The sequence below is a fragment of the Labeo rohita genome, chromosome 2 (genome assembly GCF_022985175.1).
Source record: "Labeo rohita strain BAU-BD-2019 chromosome 2, IGBB_LRoh.1.0, whole genome shotgun sequence".
Classification (NCBI taxonomy): domain Eukaryota; kingdom Metazoa; phylum Chordata; class Actinopteri; order Cypriniformes; family Cyprinidae; genus Labeo; species Labeo rohita.
The window spans coordinates 24,376,962-24,396,888 of NC_066870.1; the positions used below are offsets into that span (position 1 = coordinate 24,376,962).

Genomic DNA, 19,927 nt, shown 5'->3' on the forward strand with positions numbered 1-19,927 from the left:
CATGCCTGAGCTTGATGCAGCAGTATAGGGGGTAGGAATGAGTATATGACAAAGTGTTGACACTCATTTCTCATTTTGACATAGGGATAAATCTTTTGCCTGGATGTAGTAAAACTAGGCGATTGATGGATAGACAGAAGTCTAGTACAGAGCTGACTGCAGAGGTCAGAGGTTTTATAGTACTGCTAGCTCAAAATGTGTAAGCATAGTTATGTCATGTTTATGAGGGATATTTAAGCACATTTTTTTCCAAAGTAGCTAATTGTATACTACTTAGAGATATTAAGCTCATTAATTTCCATGGCTGTTAACTGATTGATTGTCTCGTTAAACACCTACGCTTTGTTCTTTGATCACGATTTGATTCAATCGTAATGGCTTTATCTAAAGGAATGTGTCTGAAGACTGGATCTGATGATCATTCTGCTCGCTGCCAATCTGAAACGCTCACTGGGCTCACGTAGAACATTAGATACAGTATCTGCTATAGTTCTTATCAATGGCACACATACCTTTTAGATAATTCAGTACACCAACTCTCACTTTCCAATCAATCCATGGAGTAAACTTTATTTCTGACCCTGAACTACAAAACCAGTCAAAAGGGTAACTTTTTTTGCATTTGAGATTTATCCATCATCTGAAAGCTGAAGAAATAGCTTTTTCACTGATGTATGGTTTGTTAGGATAGGACAATATTTGAAAATCTGGAATCTGACGGTGCAAAAAAATCAAAATATTAAGAAAATCACCTTTAAATTTGTCCAAATGAAGTTCTTAGCAATGCATACTACTAACCAAAATTTAAGTTTTGATAAATTTACGTTAGGAAATTTACACAATTTCTTCATGGAACATGATCTTTACTTAATATCTTAATGATTTTTGGAATAAAAGAAAAATTGTACCCAAATATACCCATGCTACTTAAGACTGATTTTGTGATCCAGGGTCACATTTGTTAATATAACAAAAAAAAAAAAAAAAAATATTTTTGTTACAATTTATTCATTGAATATTGATCATTTATTTATTTGTATTACTATAACTAATTGTTACTCTTTTATTTTATTTTACTACTGGTTAGTTAGATATTTTGTAAAGCCTTTGAATTTGTTTATAGTAGTTTGGATTTATGCTTAATTGCATTTTTTTACATTTTCTGCATAAAGTTGATTTTTAGGTAATATGTAACACGCATGATTTTGAAATTAGGAATTGCCGGAATAGCCAGTCCTAATTGTGGTTATTTCTTTCTTTTCTTTATTACTAGCTAGTTAGTGGTTAGTTACTTAGTTCTGTGAAACCTTTGAATATGTATATGTATGTATGTATAGCTGCATTCTGATCTGATGATTCTGCATACAAAATTAAAAGTTGATATTGAGGTAAGATATAACATGAAGAAACTCTTAAAATGTGCATATCTGAGAATATGACATTTTTTTTTTTTTTTTAAGTCTGAAGGCTTCATCTAAAAATGACTAGAACGATACATCTTAGAAACAATGCTGGTAAAATATTAATAAACGGCCCACAAAACGTAACACTCGGCTATTTAAAGTTTTCGGATACACCCTTGCCTGGTAGACTGAGTAAGGTTAGGTATATATAACCTTGCTCTTTGACCCCACTGCTCACAGCAAGCAACAGCTATCATCCCCTAGTTATTCATAGCATGGGGATTCATCCAGAAAGTATGTCTCTTTGAAGATACCACAAGATAAATGTAAAGGTAGATATCACAGAAAAGTGTTTAAATTAATAAAATTTTAAGTGGGCCTACTTAACTGTCAGCCTGCATGCGGTCAGCTTATTTGAACCAGAAAGAAATTTTCTTCTGATGACGAATCAAGCCTTGGTTTAACAAACATTTTTATCTATTTACGGATAGTTAGTGGTCATTTCATCGCTCAGTTGAGAATCTGTGAAGTATGAAATTCAGTCCCCACCCACTCTTGGAGTTGACTGGGAAACTGGCCAATTGGAAAAGTGCAAAGCCACGCCCATACTAATTTCACCACGCCCACTCATGCCTCCCTGTCCATTTGGACTTGCCTTGTTTAGCGGGTCCATCAAAGCATCCTTCAGGCGGAAGTAGACGTAGGGATTTTTTTTGGAAGTACTTTGACTTGCGCACTAGCTGCCAGGGTGTAGTCGGATATAGTTCATTTTCTCCAAAAGTTTTCTTTTCCATGGCGGTGCTTACAAAGCACTAATAAAGTGAAGGTTTGCAAAAGAGAAGTCGCGAGGAGTTTAAGCCACAGCTATCGCTTTTTGGAGGTGAAGCGATTACCACCATTTTCCGCATGAGTTTATTTCTAAAACCACAACCTCGGTAGCTGGCGAGTTACCGCAAACTTTTTTAAAGACTTGCGAGGACTTAAGGGATCGAGACAGTGACGGTAGCTACTTGAGGTCGCATAAGCAAAAGGACACAATGTCGCTTTTTAGCTGTTTGTTATTATGGACTTTGTGGGCAGCGTGCAGCCATGGAGCGATGGATGAATGTATAGACGAGACCCATCGGCCTCAGCGCTGCATGCCAGAGTTTGTTAACGCCGCTTTCAATGCAACCGTAGTGGCCACCAACACTTGCGGCTCGCCGCCTGAAGAATACTGTGTACAGACCGGGGTGACGGGGGTCACTAAATCATGCCACATTTGCGACGCCGGAGACCCCAGACACCACCACGGCGCTGTTTATCTCACCGATTACAACAACCAAGCGGATACCACCTGGTGGCAAAGTCAGACTATGTTAGCGGGCATCCAGTACCCGAACTCCATCAACCTGACCCTTCACCTGGGTAAGCAGCTTTCTCTTAGATCCTCGACAGAAAGTGGTTTCTTTTACAGCACTGTGGAGAAAAGCTGTTCAAGAGTTATGACAAGTCGATTTAACGTGTGTTCCTGAAAGTTGAAGTTTAATTAATAGCTATTCATTACATATTAGTCACTAAAATTAATCACTAGTATGTATTCGTTGCATATTAGAACTTATTACTTCGCTGCTTGTTACTTTTGATAGCGACAAGTAACCATTTCATTGTTCTTTGTAGCAAATTGCATTTCCTTGACTGAAAAATCTTCAGATATTAACTAATCACTTCTGACTAGTATGTGTTACACTTACTAATTTCACAGGTACTAGTTACTATGCATACTGGTTGCTACTTATTAGTTACGCTACCAGTCAAAAGTTTTTGAACTGTAAGATTTACAATGTTTTTTCAAGAAGTCCCTTCTGCTTACCAAGCCTGCATTTATTTGATCCAAAGTACTAAAAACAGAAAAATATCAGAAATATTTTTACTGTTTAAAAAACCCTGTTTTCTATTTGAATTTTTAGCATAATTTTCCAGTCACATGATTCTACAGAAATCATTCTAAAAACATTATTATTACTATTATTATTATAATTAAATAAAAAATAATTATACTCACTCCAAGCTTTTGAATGGTGCAGTGTTTAATGCTGATCTTTGGATCTTTCTATTCATCAAAGAATCCTGAAAAAATTGTACTCAACTGTTTTAAATATCGATGATGATAATATTAACAATAAATGTTTGTTGAACAGCAAATCAACATATTAGAATGATTTCTGAAGGATCATGTGACTGCTGAAAATTTAGCTTTGATCACAGGAATAAATAATTTTTAAAACATATTCAGATCGAAAGCAGTTATTCTAAATAGTACTGCTTTTGCTGTACTTTGGATCAAATAAATGCAGGCTTAGTGAGCAGAATAAAATTGTTGGAAAAAAAAAATCTTACTGTTTAAAAGCTTTTGACTGGTAGTGTATTTCTTAGTTACTTTACCTGCTAGTATCTGTTCCATTTGTTAAGTTTATTAGAAGTTAGTACTAATTTATTAGTGAATATTGTGTTATTAGTCTTACTAGAAAGTAGTAAGAAACTATTAAGTAGCCATTCTGAATAGTCAATGGTATGACATAAAAAAAAAGCAAGGTAACACTTTACGTTAATGTATTATATTTAATGCGTGAATGCATTATACGATCTGCTCAGATGTGAAACATCTGGCAGTTGTAGTTTTCTGCACTATTCTAGTAATAGTAAGCACTCAAGTCCTCGTGGTGAAATGCATTGTGAAATAGTGGTTATGTTTCATAGCTTTAGGCAATAATAAAGCTCTATGTTTCTAATTATCATGATTCAACTGTTTGTTGTATTGCATTGGTATCCTATACTGGATGTCATTTAGCAAAAATCATTACCTCTAAAGCTCAAACTTTATTGTTCTGCATTTCTTGGGGACGTCATGGAGAAACCTTACCCAAGAAGATCATACAAGATACATACTCTGGATTCAGAATCCCTGTTTTAGACCCTCTGTTAGATTTGGCATGGAGTGACCTCCGCACATTACGCAAATCATTGAATTTCTTCCAGCATAAGCGGAACGATTGGGTTGCAGGAGGAGTTTCTTCCGCCTGTGGGAAAAGAGCAGTAACGTAACCAATTAGTGGAGTCCCAGCAAGCCATGACCTCTATAACTTCTTGTTCCCAAGTAGATGCCGCTATGTCAGTAGGCATATACCCAAATGCAAGTAATAAGCATGTCTAATTAGCTGTAATCAGGGTGTCAATAGGACATTTGCATTTAGATAATGGAAGAGGAAGTGATTTGGCTTTTAATGTTCCTATCATACACTTGACTAATGAGCAGCCATTTGTTAGCACATGGTCTACAACAGGCCATTTCAGTCTGACGCCTTTTCTTCCAATTCACTGAAGTTCTTCTTGTTGGTTTAGGCATTTCGCATTTGAATCATGTCATTAAAACAGCCGTGTAATATTTGATGCTTTTTGTCTTGATTATGCACCCTCAGGTTATGAAATTGACCATTTGGTTGAAACCCTTTTTGATGTTTAGAATAAAGTTTTGATGGGTTGAAGTAGACTCATCTTACTGAGAATCTCTGAGTAGATTCGCTGTTGTTGATGTAGTTGTTTGTTTTGTTCTTCCATGATTTTTTTGTTTTCAAACGAACTCCGTAGGTGGGAACCCACAAGTAGTCTGGGTCCCAGCCATAAGCTTTTATTTTATGTGCTCTGCCTTTGATGGCTTTCATGTTTATTCTGCCTTCGTTGGGATGGTCGAGGCGGAAACAGGCATGTCTTAACTTGACACTGCAGAGTCCTTGGAGAGCGTGGAGATTTGGCTTGGCCTGGCCTAGCAGATTCAGAGGGGCGAGGAGATAGATGAGAAGGGTAGATTTACTGTTGAACATTTCTATATGACCCGCACTCATTCTTTATTAACCAGTTCTGGCTGGCCTGTCACGCTCCAAGAATGCAATGAGACCGAGAAATGTGAATCATGATCCAGACACCGGCTAATGAAGACTTGCAGACGTATGCATCTGAACTTGTACAGACAAATACATATAATGTGGTGGTTTAAAGAATGGTCAGGTTAATGGAGGATTGTTAATGCTGTCTGTTTTAAATTGGTCTACTTGTCAGACACAGCCCAGGGGGATTGCAGACATAAATTTAGCTATACTGTGTCATACCTAGCTGGAGGTGCCAATTTATATTTCTGTAGTTTGGATGTTGTTTTTCCAGAATTGTCATAGGCTGTTATACTTAGGGCCTAAAACTAAGGACTAGGGAGATGGAGGTTCTTCTAAGTCTTACAAATGTACTAATATATATTACACCCTTTTAATATATACTTGTAAAATACACCACTTTTTCAAGTGTTTAAATTAGTTTAAATTATTAGTTTAAATTAATTCATGTCTGCATGGAAATAATTTTTTTCCCTTAATGCATGTTGTTTATCTTATTGTGAATGATTCATCCTTGCATATGTGACCTTGTAATTTTTAGTTTAAGAACTTTTTTTTTCTTTTGGTGCTATTCAATTAGAAATGCATAAATGTTTAAAACAGCTATTTTTTTAAGCTATTAGTCAAGAAATCAAAATTAAATTAGATGACAAACATTTCCCATTTTCTGAATCAGTAAAAAGATACAATTGTGAATGCTTTCACTAAATATCTTGATCTTCCATTGAAACATCAGAGTTTTCTTAGGGATCGTATACCGGACTTCTCCAATCAATTTAAATACAATAGACTGTAAGTTTGAATTCAAATCTGCCTCTATTAAATCAATAACCAATGAAGAGAAGCAAGTTGTTTTTAAGTTTGTTTGCGTTTTTTTTTTTTTTTTTTTTTTTTTTCAATAATCCGGTAAACTACAATACGGAAGATATTTACGACTTTAATAGCTTTTCATCAACTTATATTTCCCCTGCATTTCCCTCACGAACCGCCAGTTTGGCAAACCCTGCCTTACTTTAATCATTCCTTGTTTATTTTAAAAATGACTCAGTTTTGTGAGGGAGTCAATTTGTGACCTCAGAATTGGCTCTGAATGATTCACTTACAGAGTGATTCACAATTTAGTTTAAGATTTTTTGTGAATCTTTCAGTACATTTCAGTACACTGACGTTCAAAAGTTTGGGATCAATAAGATTTGTAATGTTTTTTTAAAGAAGCTTCTTATGCTCATCAAGACGTTTATTTGATCAAAAATCCAATATTATTATTTCAGTGTAAAAGAACTGTTTTCTATGTGAATATGTTTTAAAATGGCATTTATTCCTGTGATGCAAAGCTGAATATTCAGCAGTGTTACATGATCCTTCAGAAATCATTTTTAATGTGCTGATTTATTATCAGTGTTAAAAACAGTTGTGCTGCTTAATATTTTGTTGGAACCTAAGTTAAAAAGAACAGCATTTATTTAAAATAGAAATCTTCCGTAACAATATAAACTATTATCTAAAAGTTTGTGGTCAGTAAGTTTTTATTCTTTCTTTTTTTGAAAGAAATGCATACTTTTTTCACCAAGGATTTGTTGAATTGAAAAATAAAGTGATTGCAAAGACTTACATTGTTAGAAAACATTTATATTTTGAATAAATGCTGTTCTTTTGAACTTTTTATTCATCAAAGAATCCTGAAAAAAAGAAGAAGAAGAAGAAGAAAAAAAAACAATCACAGGTTCCAAAAAAATATTAAGCAGCACAACTGTTTCCAACATTAATAAAAATCAGCATATTAGAATGATTTTTGAAGGATCATGTGACACTAAAGACTAATGGCTGATGAAAATACAGCTTTGCATCACAGGAATAAATATATTTTAATAGAAAACCATTATTTTAAACTAATAATTTTTTATTTACTGTAAGTAAATGCAGCCTTAATGAGCATAAGAGAATTTCTAACAAAAAAAAAAAAAAACATTTCTTACTGACATTATATTCTTACTGACGGTCTTTCTTTAAATGTGACTCATTAACGCATTGGTTTTCATATAGAATTTATATTGAATTATAGCTGTGAAGTATTTTTTGGTGTACATTTTTTGCAGCATTGATAGAGGAACAGCAAAAAAACAAAAAGTCATAATCCTAAAACTCTTTTACTTTCAACTTCTTGCATTGGCAAAGGGCATTTCAGATAAAGTTTTTCTCCAAAACACTCTAGGGAGCATTTGTGGAGGGTGAGAATTTTCTTTCATCTTTCATCTGATAAAATGCACCAGCAAGTGAATTATTAACTTGAGTTTGTGAATGGCCCTTATCGTGCCCTATTTCCTCCCTAACTGACAGAAAGAAGAAATCCACAGTGCTCACTGCAAACTGTCAATCCGTGCCTTGCATTTTACATTGCATCATATTATTCTCGATGCCTGTGCCATCTTCAATTTCATACTTGAATGCTAAACTACTAAAAATGAAAAAGCTCACATTTCTCCTGTTTTGAGTTTGTAACGCCACTGAAATCACATGCTGGCCTTGTGTGTTTATCAGGAGCTCTCAGTGTTTTCACTTCTGTTTAAAGGGAAAAGGGCTGGTTGAACATCCGCCTCCTAATTGTTTAAATCTGGGAAAATTCTGGTGTGCAATCTGGAAGATTTGTACAGTAAATTATTTATGTGTCCAGAAGAAGGTTGTTTTACTTGGAGCAAACGGGCATTTACAGTATGTTTAGAAGTCTGACCCTGGTTTACTTGACAAGAGCCAAATTCTTGTTTTTCTCCTCTCTTTGTCTCTTTCCTGTCTCATCCTCTCTCTCTCTCTTCATTTCTCATAAGAGAGGAGATGATGAGTGGTCACAGTGTGGGAAACTATACAGCCGAATGTTTCCTGGGCTCTGGGGTCCTCGTCTCTCATCCCTCAGAGGCGCTTTTTTCCCCACAAAGTCCTTCAAAGAACTTGTCATTTCTGAAGAGGGACCAGATGGTCCAAATTATACCAATCTGAGTCTAGGGGGTTGGAAAGAAGAGCTTGCTATCTGGTTCGAACCTATTGTTATTCTCTGGAAGGTATGATCTCAGTGTGGGAAACTTGTGTTTATGAAACCTTTGTAGTTGAGCTGTTCACGTAACTGCACTCCAGTTGTCATCAGGCCCATTGCTGGTTTTCTCCTCAGAGACGAAAATTGGCAGTTGATATTGAATTTGTTTGGAATTGCATCACTGTAGTCAATGTAATCTAGGCTAATTTGTTGTCACTACCGCCACTCTTAGAAAGCACAATTTGGTGGCACTAATTGTACAGCCAGGGGCGAGATTTGAGCTTCGGACCACCCAGGGTGGACAAAGTGCAGAATCTCCCTCATTTCCTGGTGATAAAGCCATTGTGAGCCACTAGTCCTTTCCAGATTGTGCAAACGTGTAATGAAAGAGCCCACACTGGGTCTGTGGTGCCAGCGATAGGAGCCGTCAGACGGGGAGCTGTGCTTATGGTGTCATTTAAGAGAGTGCTGTCCTGTGGGCCCGTTTGACTGTGAAATAGTGGAATGAGCCCTCGGGGGCCACTGTTTGCTGCTCTTGCCATCACTGATTAGTGCTCGTAACAAATGACTGGACCCCGTTAAAAGTTAAGCTCTGGAGATTTAACGCTAGTTTGGCATAAAAAGGCCTGTCTGCAAGATGGGCCACGATTTCGACATGCCACTGTGCTGCTTTTTTCTTTTCGAGATAAGTGCTTGGGAAATATTTAAGGGTTATTCTTATTTGTGACCCCAGACCACAAAACCATTCATAAGTAGCACGGGTATATTTGTAGCAATAGCCAACAATACCCTGTATGGGTCAAAATGATAGATTTATCTTTTATGCCAAAAATCTTTTTCTCATTAAGTAAAGATTATGTTCCGTGAAGATATTTTGTAAATTTCCTACTGTAAATATATCAGAACTTAATTTATGATTAGCAGTATGCATTGCTAAGAACTTCATATGGACAACTTTAAGGATTTTCTCAGTGTTTTGATTTTTTTTTTTTTTTTTTTTTTTTTTTGTTTTTTTTTTTGGCACCCTCAGATTCCAGATATTCAGATAGTTGTATCTCGGGCAAATATTGTCCTATCCGAACAAATCATAAATCAAGCTAAATTTAAAATAAATTATGATTGGTGTTGTGGTCCAGGGTCACATTTCCACTTGTATTTTTTGATAATTTTATAGAGAATGAGTCATATTCCAAAAAATTAAGGACAATTTTACATTAAAATGATTCCTATAAAACTAGAAAATTTGCTAAATAATTATGGCCATTTTTTTATATTATATATATTTTCAGTAGATTTATTAATGTGATTAATTTGCATGCCTTTTACCATTTTGATGTGCAGTGTAAAAGATGCATTGTAACTGTAAATGTAGTAATAGCTGATATTAAAATTCTGTGCTATTTTGTCTAAATAATAATAAAAAAAATAGAATTAAAGAAGTAAATTTACACTGCCATTTTTTTTTTTTTTTTTTAAAGAAGTTTCTTTTACTCCAGGGCTACATTTGATCAAATATACAGGAAAAAAACTCTAATATTGTGAAAAAACTATTACCATTTTCTATTTTGATATATATTTTAAAATATAATTTATTCCTTTGATGCAAAGCTGAATTTTCAGCATCATTACTCCAGTCTTTAGTGTAACAAGATCCTGCAGAAATCATACTAATATAATGTATTATGTGTTTTGAAAACTTTTTTCCACAATTCTTAGATGAATAAAAAATAAAAAAGCAGCATTTATTTAAGAAGGAAATCTTTTGTATTTATATACACTACTTTTTTTTAAAGAAATTAATACTTTTATTCAGAAAGGTTGTGTTAAATTGATAAAAAGTGATAGTAAAGACTTATATTATTAGAAAAGTTTTGGAATGATTTTTGAAGGATCATGTGACACTGAATACTAGAGTAATAATGTTAATAAAATTTAGCTTTGCATCACAAAAAGTAAATTATATTTTGAAGCATATTAAAATAGAAAACTTATTTTATGTTGCAGTAATATTTTACAATTTTACAGTTTTTTGTTTTTTTTTTGGGTCAAATAAATGCGGTCTTGTTGAGCATAAGAAACTTCTTTAAAAAACATTATTAAAAAATCTTACTGATCCCAAACATTTGAACAGCAGTGTAGGTATACCATCATTAGACTGTCCAGTATGAAAAATTGGTAACACTTTATAATAAGGTTCATTTGTTAACATTAGTGAACTACTAGTAGTTTAGAACTTAATATTAATTTCAACATTTAGTAATGCATTAGTAAAATCAATAGTTGTGTTTTTAACATCAGTTAATTCACTGTGAACTAACATGAACTAACAATGAACAATGGTATTTTTATTAACCGATGTTAACAAAGATTAATAAATAGTGTTATAAATGTATTGTTCATACATTAATTAATGACATATTACATACAAATATTGCAGTGTTATTAAGTTCTGGCCTTAAAAAATTAACTTTAAGTGAATGATTGAAAAATATTGTAAATGTAAAAACAGTGGAAGTGAGCTTGAACAATCAGTAATATCAGCCGATAAGCAATATGGTGCCAGTTTATTTTGCATGCCTATGAAAAATTTGAGTGTACACTACTTTTATTTGTTTGTTTTTCCCATACAGAGTTGAACGACTTGAATGTAATTACTAGTATTGTTGCTTTGATGTGTGCGTTCAAGGAGGAATGGAAAGTTTTCCACCGTTGGCCTCTCTGAACTTAGTTCTCACCTTTTTACGCACACACTGAGTGTACATTATTCGTCCCTGGTCTTTCAATACCTTAAGGCTTAGTGTGCTCAGTGCTCTCAGCTCCACCTGTATGCAGCGTTCATCTTTGGATTTGGCTCTTCTCGAATGTCTTTGATTGGGCATGTAGGGCAGGCAAGGTACGAATTGGACACCCTATTAAAGGCTTCACTGGTGACAACATGCATTAACCTTTCATTTTATGACGGTATATGTTTACAGAACACTTTGTTTTCTTTCTGCCAGGGCTAGGTTGTCACAATCAATCATACCCAGTATTATTCCCCATTAATCATTCCTCATTGTTTTGCTTCTTCATTTGATCTGGAGTCTAGACTTGTAATGGAAACGTGGTTCATGCTGGGAATGTGGCGGTACAGACTTGTGCTAATGCATGAGGGGAATAAGACTGTGTGGTTGATATTCTCCAATACTCAATCCTGTCATTCACAGAATGGCATCAGAAGCAGGAAAAAACTCCCGTGAACAGCAGATGTGCAACTAATGGCCTTTGGGCTGATGCCAGGATTGCAAACTGTTGCAGAGTTTTAGTCAACGATTCAAGCTTAAACACTGTTCAACTTCAATTTTTTCACAAAAATTCATAAAGCAGCTTTTTTTTTTTAGTTTACTGACACCTCATCTTAAAACATGCTTTTCAAAACATATCTGATGTCAGGCCATTCGCTCTGTTATTTTCCAACAAAGAGTTCTTCTGAAGCTTCAAAGCCCTGCATTCAAGCATTGAAGTGTGAATCCGATCTCTCGGCTTCCTTGCAGATTGTCAGTTGCCAAATACAGCTGTTTTCACACATAAACAGAGCTTCACAAGCCAGATGGGAATGGTAGCGTTGTCCCAACACAATGGGAAAAACTCAGCGTATCTATTATTCTTCATTAGTTCTTCCAGCACATCACACTCACTCGGAGCTGGTTCTTTAAACGAGCTGGCAGTGTACGCTACACAGCTGGTTCATACTTTATGAAAATACCCTCCCTCAGGCATCGATGATAGCACATGCTTTTACAGTGCAGCATGATTTGAAAGTAGAGTAAAATATGAGGTTTACAATCGGAGAGTGGAAGACCTTGCTTCCTGGGTTTAGAGACAAACCTTTTCCAGTGCAGGCTACAATAATGCATCATAAAAAAATGTTCAGGAAAAGTTGATTCGTTACAATTTGGGAGTGTTTTGACATGCCTGTTTTGACATCAGAATGTAAGCTTGAACAGCAGTTTGTACATTTAAGTAACTAATCAACAAACTGGGATATTGGCCATATGTGACCCTGGACCACAAAACCAGTCATAAGGGTCAATTTTTTTTAAAATTGAGATTTATGCATCACCTGAAAGCTGAATAACTTTTCATTGACAATATTGGGCCGAAATATAACCATTTGAACAAAAAATAAATCTAAATATTGAGGAAATTGCCTTTAAAGTTGTCCAAATTAAGTTCTTAGCAATGCATATTGCTTGTTTTTATACATTTACGGTAGGAAATTTACAAAATATCTTAATGGAACATGATCTTTACTTAATATCCTAATAGTTTTTGGCATAAAAGAAAAATGGACCGTTTTGACCCATACAATGTATTTTTGGCTATTGCTACAAATATACCTGTGCTACTTAAGACTGGTTTTGTGGTCCAGGGTCACATACTTTTTGTCAAATGACTGTCTTGCACTGTTTAAGCTCTTTAAATGACTTTTAATGACTTTTGTTGGGTTGTAATCAGTGGAAACCAGCACTCAGTGGAAAATACACATAGTTTTAGCTGTTTTGTTTTTCTTTCCTTCATTTAAATCCACTAAAACTGCCTAATGTATATTTAGATTTGGGCATGTTGATACAGTAGCGTACATTTTGCATGCTTTCAGTAGTACATAATTATTGCAAAGCTAATTCCCAAGCATTTTCCAGCACTTCAGTAAATGCATTCACACACAGTTGATGTTAAAATTGACTAAAGGTTCAATATAATTTTGATATTGTAGACACTTTGCAGTGTTTTCAAGTGACACACTCTCCATTGTTAAATCTGGCTTTCATTAGCATGTTTGGGGAAATATCATGTTCTTGAAACAACACCCTAATGCGTTTTTTCCTCTTGTGGCTGGGCAAATAGTTGTTTTAGTCTGTTGTACCTTTGGTCCTATGGTTTCCTGCGTTATGATATTCTGACGTGCCTGGAAAATAAACTCAGCCTTTTTTGACAGAATATTAAACAAATGATCTTCTAACAGTTTATTCCATGGGAGAAAAGAATTTAATTTGGCAAACCATGACAGGGTTTATTGTTTGACTGTTTAACTATAAGACTATTTGGATAAGCTCTATACTGTCAGAGATGGTTTTCTGTTATTTTTCACAGCGTATCGAATACAAAACGTGCATTTTCTCACCAGCTTTACCTCCCCTTTCTCCTTCACAGTTCATTGCATGAGTTGGATTTCACATTTTTAAACAGTTTCTTCACACATTCCTTTTAGATTATTTGTCATGCCAACCCTGCATAAAACTGATTTATCAAACGATCTTTTTGTTTAGCAACACTTATCTGTCAAAGTAAATGTTTTATACCTCCAGAAATAGGTTATGACAGAAAACAAGTCACATTATAGAGTCAGACAGGTGGAGTCTTGGCGTCTCTCCTGTGTAAGGAAAGGACTCTGATTATAACCCATGAATCAATTTCTTTACACAGCCCTACATGTTCAGAGCAGTATAATTGGTAAAGGTGACAACCTTGTTTTTTAAAATGCATTTTAACCTATTTTAAAAGGATTTCTGACCTTGTTTTTTTAAAGCAGGACTCTCGCACACACACTTTGTTGACCAAAGGTCACTTTGGCTTCCGGCACCCAGAAAAAAACGTCAAGCCACGATTGTAATCGGAATCTCAGCAGTCACTTCCTTTTGTCTCCCCTGTCCAAACACGATCTCCTCCTGAGGAATAACAAAGCAAATTCTGCACTTTGTTGTGACATTCCTCCAGCCTTTGTGTTGGATAATTGGCCAGAATGCTAGTTTGCAGGCCTGATGTGGTAATCACACTTTACTCTGATAGTCCATGTTGGCTGTGTTTTCTGTCCTGTACTGCAAACCATCTCTGCTTCATTTTAATTTATGATTTTTGAACCCTAATCTCAATTTTCCAAGAGAAAAGGAATTACTGAATTACTGCAACTGTTGCTATGTGATACAGATTTGAATTTATTTTATTATGTTAGGGTAAATAGCGTTTCAGAGTAAATACATTTTGTTTTTTTTGGTAGATCATATTTTATTTTTATATTATTTAAAATTATTTGAATATATACATTACCAGTAAAAAGTTTTTGAACAGTGAATTTTTATTTTATTTATTTATTTATATATTTATTTATTTTTTGAAAGAATTCTCTTCTGCTCACCAAGGCTGCATTTTTTTTGATCCGAAGTACAGGAAAAACAGTACAATTTGAAATATTTTTTTACTATTTAAAATAACTATTTGAATATATTTTAAAATGTCATTTATTCCTGTGTTTTCAAAGATGAATTTTTAGCATAATTACTCCAATCACATGATTCTTGAGTAATCATTCTAATATTCTGATTAGCTGAGTAGAATCTTGTTTTTAGGTTTCTTTGAATATAAAGCTCAGAAAACTGATCTGAAATAGAAATCTTTTGTAATGTTATAAATACCTTTATCATAACCTTTGATCACTTTAAAGCTCCCTTGCTAAGTAAAAGTATTAATATCTATAATTTCTTGATTAATTGATCATAATAATAATAATAATAATAAAAACATTTCTTGAACAGCAGATCCGCATATTAAAATGATTTCTGAAGGGTCATGTGACTGGAGTGATGCTGAAAATTTAGCTTTGATCACAGGAATAAATTACATTTTAAAATATATTCAAATAGAAAACAGTTATTTTAAATAGTAAAAATATTTTAAATTTTGGATCAAATAAATGCAGGCTTGGTGAGCAGAAGAGGCTACTTTAAAAAACATTAAAAATCTTACTGTTCAAAAACTTTTGACTAGTCGTGTATTACTTTTTTATTTTATAATTTTTATAATTTTTAATTTTAATTACTTATCTTTTATTTATTTATTTATTTTTTATTTGGGTTGATAATTCTTTGAAATATTTCTTTAACCTTTTAACTGTCACCCGTCCCTTCACTATATTACAGTTAAATCCTGTTCTATTCATGACAAACTACATATCGTTGGAAAGGTCTAAGACTCTTAAATAGATATTTTACCACTGTTTTTTGTTACAAATTTTGTAACAAATAAATTAATTCATGAAAAGAGTGCACTTCAAAAATGTACATCATAACAGAAGTTAACAGAAAGTCTTTTTTCGTTGCCTTTTTCTATATCATGTTTTGGAAATGATCATAAATTATATAATATATACGTTTAAAACCTCTAAATTCATCCTTTGAACCCCATTTTAAAATCTGACATAGCATTACCATTAAAATTTGTACTTTAAAATCATATTAGAAAATGTATTTGTTCATGAATTATAACAATTTAAGTTTGGATAGTTCACTTTCATGTTTATGTTCAAAAATGGGGGTAAAAGGGTTAAACTTGATTGTTTTGTTTTGATGCAGCTCATATTACCAGGTACATATCTGCCCTTTTGTTTACATACATAATAAGATTTAGAGCTGATTTATGTGTACTATGTGCATACACAGTCCAGTTCCCCGTTGTCTGTCTGGAAATGTATGTTGTGCGCAATCGCTGAATCTCGAAAGCCGATTTACTTCATTGTGCTCCTTTGTCTATGACTTCCTGAATATCAAAGATTATTTTAATCCTAAAGCAACCACTGAACTCTCTCTCTCCAAAATCATCATCTTCACCAATCATAAAAGCGCACAGGCTTGTCCACAGCAAATTCGAGAGCAGTGCGGATGAAGGGAACGCCACCAAGGAGCTTATTAAAGTAAAAAGGTATAGGCGCTTAAGGAATGTCTTGAATGGCTGCTCTCTCCTTAAGCCTCTTGAATGAAGCACCGTCCCACCGGAGAAGCTTCAGCCGTGTGTGCGTGTGAGTGGATGTCAGGGTCCTATCTTTAGATCTGAGGCATGGGCCAGTGCTCCCCCTCTATCTCTAGCCCACCCTCTTCAAGTTCTACTTCACAAAACCCCTTTGTCTTCTTTTCTTTACATGGGGGAAGGGTTATCCAGTAACTGGATTAGTCTTTTTGTTTGGTTATTCCTACTTGTCTGTTCATACTCCCCCCACCTTTCAGTCTGCTTGTTTTTTCCCCTCCATCCCCTCTTTCTTCTCGTCCTGGCTTTCTTTTTCAAACTGAATATTCTTAATTAGAACTTACTCTCAACTTCATTGCCTCGTCTTAGAGAAGTCTTCATCTGGATGAGATGTTAAACACCAAATTTACACTCTAAAAGCTTAACCACGGCCTGTGTTTGTAGTCCATTCATCACTGTTTACTTTGAAGTTGAAACTTAACATTCTTGCCGGTGGGAGTAAATTGAAGGGCCGGTGCGGCTCCAAGGGGGGGGCAGGTGGCAAAGTGCTCCGTTTCAGCAAATTAGAGCACCATTTCTTCAGCATCAATGGATGTCACCAGGGCGTTGTGTCCGTCTTTCGCTGTTGTCCCCGAGGGAGGGGAAGCACGAGAAGCTTGAAAGTTTTTGAGTGGGATTATAAACTAATACCCGTCTAGCGCTAAATATGACTGGCAGGTGACTCCAGTTGTACTTTATTTTCACTGGATAGATATATTAGATAAATATGATCACATTGTCAGCTGAACAATCATATCTAACTTTTTTTTGTGACAGGCATCACTCACAAACTGCAGACTGTTTGTGAAAAGTATGATAGCTTATAATGTATAATAAATAAATAATGTAACTTTTAAATATTTGTAATACAAATATCTTCATTATTATTATGTTTTATTTTGTAGATTTGAAAAATACGCAAAATACAATTTCATAGCCATTGAGAAATATTTTTGGCTGCATTATTGGTAAGAAAGTTCATTTTGGACCCTTGGTACAGGCACCATGGCCTGTGCTGTTTGTGAAAATTATTAATTTATACTATATAATAAATAAAAATATTATTTTATTTTATACAGAAATTGTGTTTTATTCAAATAGGCTTTTTTCTTTTTTTTTAAATTTTTCAATTATTTATTTTGTAGGGGAAAAAAATGGTAAAATACAGTTTCATAGCCATTGAGATTTTTATTTTGTTGTTGTTGTTGTTGTTGTTTTTAGACTAGATTATTGGCAAGAAAGTTCATTTTGGACTCTTGGTTCAGAAGGTTTAATTAATTATTTTTATTTATTTTTTTATTTTTATTTTTTTTCTGGCCTCTGCTGTTTGTGAAAAATATATAAATTTATAATATAGAATAAATAAATATATAAATATAACATAATTTATACAAAAATGTATTTTTATACAAATGGCTTTTTTTTCTTTTTTTTTTTTTAATTTTATTTTATTTTGTAGAAAAAATGGTAAAATACTATTTGATAGCTTTTTTTTTTTTTTTTTTTTTTTTTTTTTTGGCTGGATTATTGACACAAGTTCATTTTGGACCCTTATTTTGATTTTATTTTATTTTTTGTTTGTGAAAAATATGCTAATATATAATAATAAAAAAAAAACTTTTAATTTGATACATAAATGATTGAAATTATTTATTATACAAATTACTTTCTTTTTTGGTATTTTTAAAGATATTTTTACTTTGTACATCAAGAAAATGTAAAATACAATTTCATAGCCTTTGAGAATTTTATTTTTTGTTTGTTTTGTTTTTTTATTTTTTGATGGATTATTGGCAAGAAAGTTCATTTTGGACCCCTGGTACACAAAGCTTGATTAATTACTTTTTTGACAGGCACCATGGTCTCTGATGTTTGTTTAAGAAAAAAAAAAAATCTTAATGTATAATGAAAATATATCTTACATTTTCTACATACATTTTTTCTTATACAAATAACTTTTTCTTATTTAATAAAATATCTAATATATTTAAAAAAAAAAATGCAAAATACAATTTCACAGCCATTGAGAAATATTATTGGCTAAGATTTTGGCAAGAAAGTTCATTTTTGGAACCTTGGTACCAAAGGTTTGATTTCAATTGGCTTTCTTTGTAGCATTATATTTTATGCAAGTGTTTACATGTGTTTTTTTGACATTGACTAATGCTGTATCTCTTGCATTATAAGCCCTTTCTGTTGTAAAATTAACTAGCTATACGTTCCAGTTATGCATTACCTACAGTTAGGTATGAATCCACTCAGGAATGTCACTGACCGTAACATGACCCTTGAGATTTCATTTAGTCGTTCCCTTTGGATCTGATAGATGGTCTACAAGCTGAAACACGCCATACTACAGGATATGACGCCCCCGGGACACTATTGGCTTGTACCCCTACACCCATACTCCCTATTTCACTGGCCCGTCATTGACTTCTGACCCCGTTTTAATTCCAAAACACCCTCTTTAAAACACCAGTGAGATCACAGAGCAGTATTGGCAATGTGTGGTATGGATTCAGTTGCTTTTGCAAAAAAGCCCTAGTTGTTTGTAATTAATTCAAAGCCAGGTTTTCCATATGCTCCTTTAGGTCATTTTGATACTGTTGATATCAGCAATCACTCGTCATGTGGAAATGAACTTCAGCTCTCTGTAGCCCTGCTTTCTCATAATTACATGGATCGGTTCATGACAGATTTAAGGGCTTTGTACAGCATGCGGATTTGACCATATAAAATATTGCATTTCGGGTTGTTGTTTTTTTTTATTGCACAAAAAGTATCCTCATAGAAATTATGGTTGGTGCAGTGATGTCATATGGACTATTTTAATGTATTTTATCCTGTTTTGGAGTGAGAAAGAGTTGGCCTTTGGTTCCTATCAGCTTGTTCTCAGATAAGCAGAGACGAGGCACCGGTAGTGTTAAGGATCTTGTAGCTGTCAGATGATAGCGTCAGAGGTTAGTAATTAACATTCAAGGTCTGCTGAAGCTCTTCTCAGTCTCTGTCTGTCAGATGTCTGGCCATGTGATTACACTATTCACTTTCGAAGGCTTTTTTCCTCTCATTGTCCATTGAAAATATGCAGAGTAAGAACAATATATTACAGTGTTCACTGCCTCCCAGGTGTCAGCAAATAATATCTTGGTGATACCAAGAAGGCAGACGCAGAGGGATGTCATTTGCAATTGCAAAGTTGAAAAGAATGTGTGTCTACCATAGCTGTAAAACTGTTGCACAATCTTGCTTTGAGACAGAAAGTAAGATCAGTCGTGTCATTATCTCCTTGTCTTTAGCTGTTTTGAGTTCTGGATACTTTCCCTGTGCTTTCCTGCAGCCTTGTTTTAGCCGTAGCAGCTGTCATGTAGCCATCTACATTCAGTTCAGTTACTTTTCAGGGCCAAATTTAGTCTCAGCAGACTGAACTAACCTGACTTACTTCCATTCTTTTTTTGTCCTCAGGGTTTGCTAGTATAGCATGCGCTTAACGTTCTGCCTGGCACCAAATGGCATTTTCAAGTTTGTACTCATTAGCATGCTTAGCATACTCTCCTGAGCCTTCACACAGCCAAAGACAGTATGAGGAGGAGGAAGAGAGTGTGCACTCGTAGAAAAATGAATGGAAGAAAGTGCAGCACTCCCTGTCAGTTATATTTTATTTTATGAAAACTGTGTTATTTTTTATTTAGTACTGTCCTGAATAAACTATTTAACATAACCGATGTTTATACAGTGTTTCCCCTGCCATTATATTAGGGGGG

General features: G+C 34.2%; 1 protein-coding gene across 1 annotated transcript in view; it reads left to right on the plus strand.

Moving 5' to 3' along the window:
• Positions 1-2,068: 2,068 nt before the first annotated feature.
• lamc1 (laminin, gamma 1) overlaps positions 2,069-19,927 on the plus strand; it is a 70,294-nt gene continuing 52,435 nt past the window's right edge. Inside the window, exon 1 of the mRNA XM_051130610.1 lies at positions 2,069-2,810. Within this exon, the coding sequence (XP_050986567.1) occupies positions 2,441-2,810 (370 nt within the window). The 5' untranslated portion in view covers positions 2,069-2,440. The remainder of the gene's footprint in view (positions 2,811-19,927) is intronic.